This window comes from Chlorocebus sabaeus, chromosome 7 (assembly GCF_047675955.1).
Source record: "Chlorocebus sabaeus isolate Y175 chromosome 7, mChlSab1.0.hap1, whole genome shotgun sequence".
Lineage (NCBI taxonomy): Eukaryota > Metazoa > Chordata > Mammalia > Primates > Cercopithecidae > Chlorocebus > Chlorocebus sabaeus.
In genome coordinates this window covers 31,391,213-31,407,553 of record NC_132910.1, presented here as the reverse complement: position 1 = coordinate 31,407,553, position 16,341 = coordinate 31,391,213, and the positions used below count along the sequence as shown (strand labels likewise).

The window sequence follows — 16,341 nt, the reverse complement described above, 5'->3', positions numbered from 1 at the left end:
ATACATACGGCAACAAACAGAAGAGATGTATATGTAAGTACTACATAAAGCACTGATTTTGTTAAAAATGAAAAGGTAGTAGGTTCTAAAAGCCAGTTTTGACTAAGGGAGGGCGGAAGTCACGGAGGTGAGGGGAAGACAGAGGAGGGAGGGAGAGCAGAACTAGTAGACAGAGGATTTGTGCACCAACTTGAGTGCTTGCACAAGTTTTGCAAAGGAGACCTAGCTTGCCCAAAGCTGAAATTCTCCAAAACTGGAGCTTGCAGGGAATGATAGTGGGCTGAAATATTTTGAGGTACAACTTTCCACTCCCAAAGAGGCTTGCTATACCCTCCCACTCCCCACTCTGGCCTTTCCTTGGCTTGGCTTTTTTTAAGAAAAAAACAAAACAAAACAAAAAAAACTAGGCAGGTTTCTTTAGAAAAAAAAAGAGGAAGTTCATGAAGAGTGTTTGTGGTAGTAGGGGGTGGGGTGGAGTGAGGAGTGAGGAGGCCGTCACCTCCCATGGAATCCTTAGTCTTGGATTTGTAAACCACGCAAAGGGGCTGTTTTAGCACAGCTGCTAAAATAGGCCAGGCCTGCAGGATATATGGGTATGTCTAGTTTCTACAGAACTTTTGTTTTTCTAAACTCTTTCTTCCTTTTCCCAAATCTGGCAATCGTTAGTCATCTTCAACTCGGCAGAAACCCACAAGTGTGCGTGTGTAGCTCGGAGGCTTCAGCTAGGGCCCCGCCCTCGTCCCCGGGCGCACACTGACACACGCAGCCTAGACCTGGCCCGAGCGCGCTTCTGGCCTCGGCGTGGCTTCTCTCCAGCCGGGAGTCCCAGGGCCAGCTAGCCTCCTCCCCTAAAGGGGACGGCCCGTCAGCGCAGTGCCAGAGTCCAGCACCGGGAGTGCGGAGGGAGTTGGGGTTGCCGGAGGAAGGGAGCAGGAGGAGAAGGATCTCCACTCCTAGTTTGTTCTGCCGTTGCCGCGTCCCAGGGACCCCTTGTCCCGAAGCGCACGGCAGAGGGGGGACTTCAGCCCTCCGGGCGGGGTGGGCTCCAGGTCCGGGTCCGAGGCGGGCGCTGGAGGCTCGGCCCGAGGCCGGAGAGGAACTCATCTCGCGAGCTGTCGCCGTGGGCCCGCATTGTCTGCAGGAACTCTCCGGAATCGGGAGGGGGAGGACTGGATCGCGCTTACACTGGGATTCGTCAAGAGTTCCGGCGGCAGCTGCGGCGGTGGCGGAGACTGCCTTTGTCCTCTCAGGACCTCCCTCTCTCCCTCCCTCTGTCAGCTGGTGGGTCCCGTTGCCGCAGGCGCCGGCGCCTCAGCTGCTCGCTGCCCCCCACCCCAGAGTGCGACCCAGGTGACTCCCGGCACCTTTGCTACCCTCCCGAGCCGAGGAGACTACGAGCGGGAGGAAGTCTCAGGCCCCCGGCCGCAGGATGGTGGCGGAGCGGTCCCGGGCCCGCAGCCTTGGGAGCTGGCTGTTCCCCGGGCTGTGGCTGTTGGCGCTCAGCGGTCCCGGGGGGCTGCTGCGCGCCCAGGAGCAGCCCTCCTGCAGAAGAGCCTTTGATCTCTACTTCGTCCTGGACAAGTGAGTGTGCGAGGGACGTCCAGGGTCTCCTGGTGACGGCTGCACTGGTTCAGCTGGGGCTGAGGCTGAGATGCGTGTGCGCGCCCCGGGGAGTGGTGTTGGAAACCCGCGGAGGGGTGCCCTGTTGCTGTCTTCTTCCAAAGGGCAAGCGGTTCGGATCTGTGTAGGCGGAGATCAGCGGGGTGGGAGGTAGTGATTGGAGCCGTGAGCTACTTGGCTCTTGGGGGAGTTAGGGTATTCACTGTTTGCCAGTCTTTGGGCCTCTTGGGAAATGGGAATGTGGCCTGTTGCGGGCCAGCTCCATCGGCCACTTAGTCCTTACCCACCTCCTCGACCCCCGCTCGTATGCAGGCTAAAGTTTGCCTGGTTTTATCCTAATCATAGCGCTTTCATTGGAGCCAGGAAAAGCCTAGGGTTAACATGCCCAATGTGGTTTGCATTTCCTGCGAAGTAAGGTTTCTGTGTTTACTCTGAAGAGCTGGGTTCCACTATAAACAATTAGCAGGCAGGTATTGCCCCCAGAAAATGAGCTGAGCTGACTACTTCTTCTTCTTCTTCTTCTTTTTTTTTTTTTTAGATGGAGTCTCGCTCTGGGGCTGACTTCTTTAACTCTGGGTAGCACCAAAGTTTCAGCTACAGATACCTTTACTTAGCTTGACAAAGAGGCCAGGTGCCCCCCATGTTCGTGACATTGAAGAAGGAACCATTTCAACATGTTTACTTTTCAGTTCCGTGTTTTGTTTCTCTGATCAGTTCAATTTCATCTTTCAGGTCTGGGAGTGTGGCAAATAACTGGATTGAAATTTACAATTTCGTCCAGCAGCTTGCGGAGAGATTTGTGAGGTATCTTTCTTATTTTACTTTTCTAGGCAGTGGAGAAGTAGAGCAAAGTGTAGAATTTCCCTTTTCTGAAACCTTTTATGGGAAAAACTTTTCCTGAAATGTTACTTTTAAGTGCCTCAAGGTCGTTATTGCACACATGGTGTTATTAGGACAGCCCTTCAATCCTTGAGGGATTATTTCATCTGGATCCCAGAAACTTGGCTCAGACTCCGAGGAAGCATCTTCAAATACTCTTCCAAATGTCTTTTTCTTTCCGAATTTTCATCTGTTTTGAATTTCAGTTATGCTTTCTCATAATTTATCACATTAAAAAATAAATTTTATGCGAATAGTATCCATAATATATTTTCCGTTCCACACATTTCTTCGCATTATAGAGGTCCTCATTAAAACAAACAAAAAGTGTTGGAAAACTTCAAATGAACATGTGTTAATAACTCACTACCAGAAAAGGCACTTGTGTGTGTGTTTAAAGCAACGACTTGTGTTTACACAATGTGTGGGTGTGTGGTTGGTTTAAAATTTAACTGTTCTATATATGCAATAAGCATCACCAGGAAAGACTGGTTTCCTCTCCTATAAAAAGCATTACTGGTATGAAATCCAGCTTACTCTCTTATTTAGAGGTAACTAGGAATTAGTGGCATCTCCGATTTAAAAATAACCTCAGGACACTAGGCTTTTGAGGCGTTGTTTTCCTTCTTTTTTTTTTTTTTAAAGAAAAAATGCAATGAGCAAACACAAGTTTATCAAGATAATGGAAAGGACATGAATAGGAACTGTATCATTAAATATTGCTTCTTTCAGTCTTGTTAGCCCAAATGTTTTCTGTAAAACAGGCTTGGATGATCAAAACATTTTGAAAGTCATGTTGCAAGTAACTTCAAACAATCTGTAGAGGCCTAGGCAATCCTTGCTTTCAGTTATTGGCAGCAGTAAAGTTATCCCTATAAAAATGTATGCCTGTCCATGTTCAATCATCAGTCCCTTGCTTAAGAAGCCAAGTTTAACACTCATTTCTGGACAGGGTCTGAGGTAAAACTGTCTAGGAAAGAAAAACAAACAAGATCCTATATCCTTAAATGTCAAAGGCAGAACAAACAGTTGTTTATAAATTTTCTAATTTAATCCTTCAATGTGCAAAGGGTGTCATGTAGATTTTGATCAAAAGCAATGAATCACATCACTACAACATTTTAAAGAAGCAAGCTCTTATCTTTACTCATTGATCTGGTTTTTAAGTTGGAATTCTATAATACACAGTTGTCTGGCTCAAGCCTAGTTGCTCAGTTACTAACAATATATTGTAGGAAGTGAATAAGGGGTGACTAATGAAGAGACTGACTTTTATAACATGTAGAAGCCTTTGAGAGCATTCTGGTTTTTAGTTTCTAGATTCTAGTTTCATATCTTCAGTTTCGGACCTTAGTAATAGTTGCAGAGAGTGTCTGAGAAGCAAGAGCCACTCTGTGAGAGAAATGCCTAAAACTTGAAAGAAATAGCTGACTGGGGCACTTGTTGCCAATGGAAAATAGGATGCTTGAGACTTAGAAAATAAAAAATGCCTAAGCAGAAAGTGATTTATCAGTTTCTTTCACATTCTCCATGACTCTTTAAGTAGTCTTACTTCAGGATGACTTTTGTATAGACTCATATCACAGTTACGGTCATTAAGTCAAACTGGGTACTCTCCAGCCCTAAGTATTGATAACCATAATCACTTTGAAGGGCCTGGCCTCCTTTAAAGGAAATATTGTAGAACACCAAGGGAAGAGGAATTTTCTATGAAAGAATTTTACATCAGCATAGAATTTATCTTTCCAGTTAGTCTCTTTCTAAATGCAAGTCCTTATGGGTCATGGAGGAGTATGTGAGTGCTGGGAAGCATTGACTGAATCCAACATGACTTATGCAACAATGTCAAGCAGAGTTCATCTATTTACTTAGGGAATGCCATTTGAAAGAAGACTGGACCATTCAGTGAGACCAATTTTAAATGAAACTCCGTAACTATACATCTGTATTGTATCAATATTTCTTTTTAAAAATGTTTTAACTGCCTCTTTTCTTATTTTGCAGCCCTGAAATGAGATTATCTTTCATTGTGTTTTCTTCTCAAGCAACTATTATTTTGCCATTAACTGGAGACAGGTTAGTGCATTATCGTTTCACTGCAGGCTTTTAGTAGAGATGAATTTTAAAGGCGTGATTGATATTTCCAAGTGGTGATTCAGGCCTCTCAGTGGAATCAAGCAGATGCACAGACAATTCAGTTCTCTAATAGAAGGGAAAGGAGGTATGGGTAATATAAAAGAGCAGTTAATCTGAAAATCAATATCATTTATAGTGGCTGTGGAATGTGCAGTGAAATCTAGATCCCTGTCTTAGTTGTATATTCACTACTTCCTACCTTCCCCAACCTCTTTGTTACTGTAAGTAGTTCTGCATTTTTCTTGTTTAGACATAATATATTAATCAACCAGGAATTTGAAGAACATTGAGGGGGAGAAAGATATGGATCCTTTTGGATAATTTCCTAGATTCAGCAGACATCCTGGATTTCTGGTCTTTTTCTGAGGTCCACTGATGCTGAATGTATTCACCTTTATAAAGGAACTTAGTATATATCAATATGTATATCAATATAACTCTATTATCTATCTATCTATCTATCTATCTATCTATCTATCTATCTAATCTCCTTAGTGCTTTTTAAAAGGTGTCTTTTTCCAAACCAATGTCACAGTGTTTCATAAGACCATTTCTATGTCATTCAAACAGTGTCAATGACAAGTTATAAATAGTCATTGACATATTTTATGTTCTTTTTATTTTTTGAGACAGAGTCTCATTCTGTTGCCCAGGCTGGAGTGCAGTGATGCTATCTTGGCTCACTGCAGCCCCCACCTCCCAGGTTCAAGCAATTCTCATCCTTCAGCCTCCCGAGTAGCCAGGATTATAGACACATGCCACCACAGCTGGCCAATTTTTATATATTTTTTAGTAGAGATAGGGATTTTACCATATTGGCCAAGCTGATCTTGAACTCCCGACCTCAAGAGATCTGCCTGCCTTGATCTCCCAAAGTGCTGGGATTATAGGTGTGAGCCACCACACCCCACCTCACTGACATATTTTAAAGAATGGGATCCATAGTGGGAGGGAGCTTTCATTTTTCATTTTTATGTCTACTTTATTTAACACAGAGTATGTAAGCTAGTTTTTGGCCAATAAATTCTTGTTGAATGAATGAATGAGTGGTTTCCTGTTATTTTGAAATAAAATTTCTCCGAACTGTAGTTTTAGCAAGGGAAGCTGGTATACTTTGTTTTGCATGATACGTGAATTTCTGAAAAGTTAACTGTAAAAACAGTTTTTTTGTAAACTAAATTTTCCCTTGAAAAGGTCAAGAAAGATATTATGATATCTAAAGGAACTGGGGGAGAGAACTTGTTTATAATTCACTTAATTGATTTAGAAAATTATCCATATAAGATTTTAATCTTTGCGCTTTTAGTTTTCTTTTTCCTAGAGAGAAAATCTCTCTGCAGATGCTGAGCTCAGCCTAGGATCTTGTCTTCCCATTGATACTTCTCCTTTCTTTCTTTTGTTTTTTAAATTTAATTTTATTTTAATTTTAAGTTCTGGGAAAAATGTGCAGGGCACGCAGGTTTGTTACATAGGTAAATGTGTGCCATGCTGGTTTGCTGCGTCTATCAACCCATCACATGCATTAGCTATTTATCCTGATGCTCTTTCTCCCCTGCAGCCCCCACAGGCCCCAGTGTGCATTGCTCCCCTCCCTGTGTTCATGTGTTCTCATTGTTCAGCTCCCACTTACAAGAACATGCTGTGTTTGGTTTTCTGTTCATGTGTTGGTTTGCTGAGGATAATGGCCCTCCTTACTTTCTTGCGTGGATGTGAATCTCATCAGGAGCCTGAGCCATGGTAGTCCACAACCCATGTATGGCAGCTTTCTACACCCAGTGATTTAACAGTTCTTGCCTTTAGGAAAATAAATTTTCTCCATTGCCTAGCTTAATTTCCAAAGAAACAGCTTTGGATCCAGCCTATCCAAAGGAAAAAAAAAAAAAAAAAAAGAACCATTTTAACATTTATGGCATTCCTATATATAGAAAAACACTTAGCACCATGCCAGACTTGTAGAAACTCTCAGTCATTGATAGCTGCAAACATTGTGCCAGGTTCTTTGCTAGACACTTTGCATACAGTTCCTCAGCACTTTGAAGATAAAGTGTAGGTCACTGGGTGACCAGATGGGTGTTGCTTAGACATGCATGGAAGGGGTTTAAATCTTTAACCTGCGTTAGTGATTCTTCTTTCATCAATGGTTGACTCTAATAGGGGAGACACTGAAATAGGTTACAGAAGAGGCCTTTCTTTCAAGAGGCAGCATAATGTTGCAGCTACGAGTCACTAGACCGAATCTACCTGCGTGTAAATCCTGGCTTTCCAATTTACTAGCCAAATGGTTAAGGACAAGTTGCTTAACCTCTGTATGCCTCTTCTTTTTCCATCTATGTAATGACAGCAATGATAAAGATGATGCTAGTAATACCTGCCCCATAAAATTGTTACATGTGTGAAAGTTGATGAATGTGAAGTGTTTAGAACAGAGTCTCGTATATAAGTTTTCAAGAGATAAAGGCTTTATCACTATTATTATCATCTGGAGCTAGGCAGTATACAGTATTTTAATGATCAGAGAAGAATCATGCTTACGTAAAGAAAATATTGCCCTGCTTAAATTGATTTATGATATTCCAAGAGGAATTTTAATAACACTATTTGCAAATTGTTTTATACATAGTTGGTTCCTCTGTCTCTTCCTAAATATAAAAACTTTAAGTTTTAAAAAATTTCGCTATTTGTGGCATTTTTAATTAGTTTGGGGTGGCAGAAAATAACACTGAGAATGCCTAGGCTAGAGTTCCAGTTTTGCCACTGACTGATTTGTAAACTTGGGGCAAATTGTATACCAGTGTATCAGTTTTTATGTCCATGAAGTGCAGGACATAAAATCTGCCATGTTTTCTTAGAGTTATTGTGAAGATCAAAATAAGATAATGCATATAAAGTTACTTTGTATAGCATAGAACAACTTCCAATAAAGGACATTATTTTATTCTTCTATATTGCTGTTTTACTAATTTTATTTAATTAAATCAGTAACTTCTCAAGATTCTATGGTCCTCTATATTTGGATATAGGGTCACTTTTCTTCCATTACACACTTTTAAGTGTGAAGAAGCAATTTGCATGTTATATGCAGATCAGTAAACAGATGTTTCCACAACTATTGTGAATCTTTGTTTCAAAGCCTAGAAACTGGAATTCTACATACAAACTATTAATATCTTGATGTCATGTATTACCCTCACAAACAGATCAGAGTGTGTGAGGAAAGCAAAGGTTAAGCAAAGAAAACCAAAGGCTAAGCACTGCAGGTTTCACAATTTTGTTTCTAGCACTCATAATTCTTCACAATCTTGGTAAATAGGTAGCTCTTTCATGTTTCTCAGAGTGTTGCTAAAGATTCTCAGTAGAGATGAAGCAAGATTAGAAGGTAGTAGATACATACCACAGGGCTGTGTCTTCTGTTACACTTTCAGCATGGTATCCGGTACTATGTAAATGTATGAATAAAGTAATAAACATGCCAAGAAATGATGTTATGCATTTTATATACTCATAACTTAAAAACCTTATTCTTTTCAATACTTTAATTTGAAATACTCCCTTCTTTTCTCTTGCTCTCATGATTTTTACCCTCCATATGTCTGTTAGGCCATTCATCCACCTACCCACCCACCTACCTAAAGACTTGCTTATCTTATATTCAATGCATTGAGTACTGTGGAACCTGGGGTACCACAAAGATAAGTAATCTAGTGTGAGTGTGAGTAGAGGGATACACATACACATAAATAGCCCAGGGATGTATTATAGGGTTAGGTAAGAGAAAAATGCCAAGTGTTGATTCAGTATGAAAATACCCAGCCTTTCAATAGTAGAGAATTTGGAATCAAGACTAATAAAAAAGTATTTTTAGCTATTATTTTGCATAATTGGGGATAGTGAATTAAACTCAGTTCTATATTATGCTAATACTGTAACAGAGATTTAGTTGAAAACATTTATTGAACAATTATTATGCACCAGGCAGTGTGCTAAATACTTTCCATGCATTGCTTCACTTAATCCTTATATGAACTTCGTGTAATAGATACTGTTATTACCTCAACTTCACAAATGAAGAAATCAAAACTGACAGTGAAAAAGCTGCTTGTCCAAGCACACACAGTTAACAAGTTGCAAGCAGTATATTGGCTATAATAATCTTTTAAAGTTAAAGCAGATATTCCACTCTCATGCTTAAAACAATCTAATCACTTAGACTGGAAAGCCAGTGTTTCCCAAAGGCCTAAACACCCCATCCTAGTGCCCCAGCCAGTCCTCTCCTGCAACATCGTGTGGCACAGTCTAGCTCAAGTGGTCTTCTTTCCATTCCCTGAACAGACCGAACTTGTTTCCACATTAGGACCTTTCTCTGCTGTAGATCTGCCCCTAGCCGGCTCATTCTCGTCATTTAGGTTTCATCTCACATGTCACCTTTTCTGAGAAGCCTTGCCTGGCCACTAGGTCTAAAGGAACCCCACCTCTCCTCCCCAGTAATCTCTTACAATACTATATTTGGTTACCACATTTTCAAGTTGTTCTGTTAGTTAATTTATTTTTATCTTAATGACTCTAATGTAAATATGAAAGCAGGAGTCGTCATTTGTCTTGTTCCCTCATGTATCCCAATACCTAGAACAGAGCCTGATGCTCATGAGATGCTCAATAAATATTTGTTGAATGAGTGATTGAGCTGATACGACTTCAGAACCTTAGTTATTGGCTGCCATCATAGATTGTCTTTTTTGTGATTATACCACATAATAAATAATCTTATATTTGCTATTTTTCTTATTCCTACTCTTACAAATCAGTTATAAATATTTACAACTCCCTTTCATTACACTTGCCCCCAAATTGAAAATGTCTTATACTTGTTTGACCTGAGCATAATAATGAATTACTGGGGGAAAAAAAATCTTCCATAGGCAAACTTGTAGGAAATTATAGAAAAGTCACTTAAATAATTTTGAACAATATACACATTTCTATTATTTGAATTTTTTTTCTAATTTTCTCTAATTTCTTAATTAGAAAATTTTTTTTCTAATTTCTTAAAAGCTGAATTAAAATTTTACTTGTGGAAAAATTGTTCTTTTTTTTAGTAAGTAACTTATTAATCGCTACATTCTTTTTAGAGGAAACTTGGTAGTTTCTATAAAAGCCTAGAAGGTTCCTATCAGTAAGTCTACTTTTTGGGACTAGGTCCTACTGAAATACTAGCATTAGCATGAAAAGATAGGGCTATATACAAAATTGGATACTGCAGCATTGTACATAATAGTGAAAAACTGTATTCAATCTAAATGCTTATCAATTGATGATACTATGATTAAATTAGAACATATACATAGGTTGGAATACAATGCAGTTATTAAGAAATCAATACATATTTTCAAGAAAATCTATAGGAGATATATTAAGTGTAAAAGCAAGTTGCAGACACTCAGTATGATTTTATTTTTATAAAATAAAAAGAAAACAAAATCCTTAACTGTTCATATGTTTGGGGGGTGTATGTGATTGAAAATGCATGAAAAGAAGTCTAGAGAACATACAGCAGATTATTAACAATGACACTGTCTTAGGCATGATACTGAAGGTGGGAAAATCCTTCACAATTTTAATTTATATATATATATGTGGTTTGATTTTATTTCAACAAGAATGTATTATTTATAAAAAAAAAATGCTGAAATTAATGTTACTATCTTGGAATCAAAATGGAATTCACAGGTTGGAAACAAGAAGCATTCAGGAATAGAGCATATTCAACCATTACTATGGAGAGTCCTGAGGTTTTTTGTTAATGAAAAGACAGGGATTGGACCTTGGGCGGAACAGGCATAGGAGCTACATACTAGCTGTGTGACTTCTGACAAATTACTTAACCTCTTGCTGCCCAATTCCTGGGCCAGTTAATAAGAGTGAATTATTCCTACCATACAGCAATCTTGAGATAAGGAAACGTGTATAATGCATGAGAAGGACTAACTATGGTTCTGACACGTAAGAAGAACACAATGGGTATTTATAACTTTATCAATTCACTTTTATTTCTTTGCTTCTATCACGTATCTGCAACTACCTTTTAATTTTTTCTCATTTATAGTTTTTCATTTTCCTTTTCTTGTTGTTTTGATGATTGGATAGGAAGGACGCCAAGGCTAACATGGGGTTTGGTAGTTATCAGTGGACACCATCCTTATTTTCATCATGATGTGCCAGGATTCGAACAGATGTTTAAAGAAATCAAAGGACCATGCTCAAAGTGACACTGCTAAGCAGCTAGAGCTGGGGTTCACACCCAGGCCTGTTCTGAGCATGAGCACTTCACCACCACACTGTACTCACACTCTCTAGGTTCCCCTTCTCCAAGTTTCACATTTGTCAGAATTTGTCACAACTCAAAAACATCGTCATTCTCTAAATTTATTCTATTCTTAAAAACTAGCGAGGGGGTGAAAAGATGAGACAATAGTTGGGTTAGCTAAAAAAAAAAAAAAAAAAAATTCCATTAGGGAAGTATTTACTCCTGTTTTGAAAAGACTGTTTTGGCCACGCCTTGTGCTAACCCTGATGGGTCCAGGCAGGGGAGCAACTCAGATTCCAGTGATGGACACGTTAGCAGTCACTTTCACTGAAGTCCCACATTGTTTTATGAGTATGTTCTAGAAAATTAAGTACACTGTTACTCATGCCTGGGAGACAGACCTGGCATATGGAAGTGGTAAAATGCAGGGGTCGATTTTTCATGATTTTAGTAAGGCAGTGAGTGGGAAAATGGAGTAAAAATATGCGAAATGCAGCAGGCCTGAACTTCAGGTGTGAACTGAGTACCACACTTTGGTAGGTGCAGGCCAAACTGGAGAACACTTCTGACAAAATTCGGATTCTACAGGGTATTTTGTGAGCAGATATTTCTGGATCTATGACTGCTACCTTGGATTCGCTGGTCTGGACTCTGGACCACAGAAACCTTGGCATATGTTGGCATTAGAATGACATGTTAAATAAACAAAAGCATATTTTTACATGAACTATGGTAAGATATGGCTAAAAACCCATTAGTTCCCAGGATTATAGAATGTGTTAGTAATGTGTATCTTTAGAAAAAATCTTTCACTCTTTGAAACCTTTAAACAATTTTTAAGTTGAGGAACTCGGTGAGAACAAATTACTAGTTAGAGGTTCATCCGTTAAGCAGTATGTAGTGCAGCAGTATATAGTAACACAGTTAAATAGAGCAGATATATGTGAATGAACATATTTCTCTTAATACAGTTTTTCTCTATTTTTCTCACTCGGGTTAATTTTGTGGTTTATTAATGGAAGGAGACAATAGAAGTATCAAAGTTTATTGAGCAGGTACTATATATTAGATATTTTACTAAATTCTTCATATGCAATATCTCAGGTAAAGTACAATTGTAAGTGAATTCTAAGTGAATTATAAATGATTAGTAATTTTGTATAGTCATAAATAACATCTTGAGAACATTTTTGTTTCATATTCTACTCAATCTATTAAATTTTACCCTAAAAGAAACATTTCAATTGGATGCTATTAACTGACTAATTATCATAAAATCCTTATGTATTACTACATTTTGTTTTGGAATTACTGTTTATTTCAAGCACATTAAGTCTCTGGCTAATAATCTATTGAGAGTAAAGAAAAGAATTTACTTAGGATATAAATACCTATAGCATTCCTGCAATTATATAAATTGGCATTTGACAACATGAGTGTGTGAGTCTTTTTGTTTTAGTGGTAGATTATTTCTTTGGTGGCTTCCAATAAAGCATAGAATACACACGCATGCGCGCGTGCACACACACACACACACACACTTTTTACTTTTTAAAATCTGGGGCTAGGCCTGTGATTTATTTACTTCAATCAGTAGAATGCAGCAGACATGAACATGAAACTGCCAGTTTCAGTTCCAGGCTTAAGATTTATTAAGGCATGGTAGTTTCCTCTATTGTTTTCTTGGAAACCATCTGCCATATGAAAACTTTGACTACTCTGAAACCACCATGCTAGGGAGAAGCCCAACCTAGCCATGTGGAGAAGCCATGTGGAGGAGAGTCAAGATTGGTCAACAGTCCTAGCTGAGCTCCTAGGCAATAGCCAGTATCAGCACTGGCACCAACTTGCTAACCATGCGAAGGCATTATGCTTCTAGCCATTCCAGTGGCTCAACTGGTGGCATGTGAAGCCTGAGAACTGCTCATTCAATGCACAGTGCCATGAGAAACAATCAATTTTGCTGATACCACTAATTTTGGGGTACACTAGACTCCCCTTATCTGAAGGAGGTCTGTTCCAAGAACCCCAGTTGATGCCTGAAACAACAGGTAGTGCCAAACCCTATATATGTGGTGTATTTTTCTATACATACTTATGGTAAAACTTAAGTTATAAATTAGGCACAGTAAGAGATTAACAACCATAACTAATAACCAAATAGGACATTTATAACAATATACTGTAATGAATCCTTACAGTGGCCCCATGGGGGAGAGATTTATATTCCTATTTTATAAATGAAGAAACAAGGTTGAGCTTGGAACTAATCTCTATTCTGTCTATAAGCTCATGTAAATCTTCATCCATACCATCCCAGAAACTATTCATGGTTTAAGAGATTATCCTATTTACCCAAAACTCTTACACAGAAGCAATGACTGGCAAAATAGGTAATGCAGAACGCATTCCCATAACACAAGAATGTTTTAAAATTAGGTTAGATCCGAGGTTCTTAATCCTGGCAGCACATTAGAATACTCTGGGGAGTTTTCAAAGGCCAGTGATAACCCTGACCCATCACAAACCTGTGAAGTAGAATCTCTTCAAATAGAGTCCAGAAGAGTTTTCAAAAATCCCCTCAAATGATTCCAGTGTACAACCAGGGTGGAGAACCACAGTGCATCAATTGAGCTTTATGTGAGTGACTCCTGGACTGAGTGCGAGGAATTCTCACATCACTGTGTAGAATCACAGTGTTCACATATAACAGATGCTCAACAGATGAGTATAGACTCATTGACTGAAACCCTGAAAGAGCTTTGAAATCTGGAAAGTTAAGATGATGTGCATTGGAAAGTTCAAGTACTGTACAGACACATCATAGAAAGAAAAACTAGGAGATACTGAAAATAAAATTATGACTTCATTGTTAGTTGGTCAATTCAGGATTCTCTGCGAACTATTTTATGACACCATGATTTCGGCCTATCTTTATTTTAGTTATAATGCCATGCATACCTTCCACATACAAGTGTTTCAGAGAAAAGTCACTGATATAGTACAGTGCATGGCAGTTGTGGTGGCTATTTTCCCTTCCCTTCCTCACTCCTCTCCTCCCCTCTCCTTCCCTTCCCTGCTCTTCTCAGCAAAGAAATTAGGGAGATACAAACAGAGCTGAAAGTGAAAAGTTCGTACATTAAAAAATTAGCCAAGGCTGGACATCGTGGCTGAAGTGTGTAATTCTAGCACTTTGGAAGGTCAAGATGAGAGGATTGCCTGAGACCAGGAGTTCAAGACCAGCCTGAGCAATATAGTGAGACCGCATCTCTACAGAAAATTTAAAAGTAGCCTGGTGTAATGGTATATGCCTGTAGTCTCCACTACTTGGGAGACTGAGGTGGGAGGGTTGCTTGAGTCCAGGGGTTTGAAGTTGCAGTGAGCTATGACTGCGTCAGTGCACTCCAGCCTGGGTGACAGAGTGAAACCCTGTCTCCAATATATATAAAGCCTCTAAATGAAAACAAGGAAAACACCATATATATATGGCGTTTGTGTGTCTCCTCTTTCTCTTCCTCTTTTCCCCTCCAGTTGATAATGGAATTTGGTGCCCCGATTCTCAATTAAAAAAAACCCAGGACTTTAATATAACATTTTGTTTGTTCAATTCCTGTCTCTTTCAAAAAAGTATTTGAGGCTGCATAGAAATTAATAGTGTTGCAGAAAATTAATAAAATATAAAAAGAAGAGTGCTAAGATTTTGGAAAAGGGGGTGAGACACTATGATAACCACAGAACTTAACAGAATTGTGTGAATGAGTAGGAAGTTTACTGTGGGCTTCCCCAGTAGTCAGTGCAAGAAATAAGTTTGCATGGTTGTCAAGTGCTGAAAAGAGGAAGTACATAGCAACTACTTAGGGGTGACAAAGAAATTTCTGCTTTGAGACGTTATAGGGAATGATGTGTGTCATGACAGCAACATCCTTGACAACTGCTTCACAACAAATACAAAGTAGTTTCAATATTGCTTTTCCGTGTAGTTGAAGACGTAACTTTAAAGCCGAACTCAGTGAAGCTGATCTTCTAAGATGCTGAATTCGAGGAGTTGAACTTATCTTTATAACATAACCTTTCTTTCTTCTTCTTCTTAAAATTTTAGTCATTTTCTCCCTTGCTTTCATTTAGAGGCTTTTTTTTTTTTTTTTTTAACATTACAGTGTGGATGAATGATTTCTGTTTTTAACCTACCACATTATTTTGCTTTTTGCCCGTTAACTGTTTACCAGTTGAAAAACTTAATATTTATTTTCAGTTGCTTGGGATTCTTTGGGGGTCTGAGATCTGTCTTCCCTGTCTTGTTTTGACCTTTATTTCCCCTAAAGTGACACCTTGTTGATTGATAAGAGGCTGACAGACTTCAGGTAGTTACCCTGAAGGGAGTACAAGTCCAGGACTCACACGTGTTTTTCTTGGCTATGGAAAAGGGGCACTTTCCTCTTAGGATCATGCAGCTGGCTGCAAAAGTAATCATGGGATTAAGTGGAGCTTGGAATCTTATGGTGCAGGTATAGGTATGGATAGAAAAACCACAAAGTGCTCTCTCTCTTCCAGTGTAATAAGCTAGCACATACCTGCCTGTACCAAAAAAAACCCTTGAATCCATGTTTGGCAATTTCCTTTAGCTTAAAGTCTTGTGCTGGTGTTGTCTGGGCCTCAGCAGCGATTGTGAGCTGATTTGAACTGAATGGAGAAGTCTGTCTTATGCAAAATCTGTTTGTGTAAACTTGCATTTCACTTGTTGGCAGCAAACATTAATGCTTGAGGACACACTGCCACTCATTTCTGAGAAGCACCAAGTATTTGACTTTTATCTGCATTCAGACAGAATCAATTTCATGTTGTTTCTGTAGCTATCAAACATAAATATTTTAGATAAAACAAGCTTATGAATTACATAACTTATGCTATCATATTATAATTTTTTAATGGTATATTGAAAAATTTATTGAACACTTACTTTGCAAATGACATTAAAATAAGTACAGAGCAGGGGAATACATCATAAATTAAAGACATGGTAATAGCCTAAGGTAAACTTTCAGCGTAGTTGAAAAGGGAATATTTAAATTAAATTAAATTAGTTAAATTATTAGAAAGTTGAATGTTTTTAGGAGAGAACTTTTTTATCATGGTAAAATATGAATATGAGTATGACTAGAAAGCTTGGGGTGACTCAGAAAAAAAGAGTGTCATGAACTTAAAGAATAGGTGGACTTTAAACCAAGTATTTAAAAAGACAATTAATAAGAGTTAATAGAGATGAGTGAACCAGGAAAGAGAAGGATTAGGGTCATACCTTGAACATTGTCTTCTGTTTCCTGGAAACTTTATGACATGGAAAACTTGCCTGGTAATATTTTTTATTGAGATATAAAAATACAATCAAGAAGTTACTTTTAAAACGT

The 16,341-nt window shown here is 38.9% G+C and overlaps 1 protein-coding gene across 1 annotated transcript in view; it reads left to right on the top strand.

The window, feature by feature from the left end:
* Window positions 1-742: 742 nt before the first annotated feature.
* ANTXR2 (ANTXR cell adhesion molecule 2) overlaps window positions 743-16,341 on the top strand; it is a 153,830-nt gene continuing 138,231 nt past the window's right edge. Inside the window, exons 1-3 of the mRNA XM_007999005.3 lie at window positions 743-1,581; window positions 2,353-2,424; window positions 4,504-4,575. Of these exons, the coding sequence (XP_007997196.3) occupies window positions 1,430-1,581; window positions 2,353-2,424; window positions 4,504-4,575 (296 nt within the window). The 5' untranslated portion in view covers window positions 743-1,429. The remainder of the gene's footprint in view (window positions 1,582-2,352; window positions 2,425-4,503; window positions 4,576-16,341) is intronic.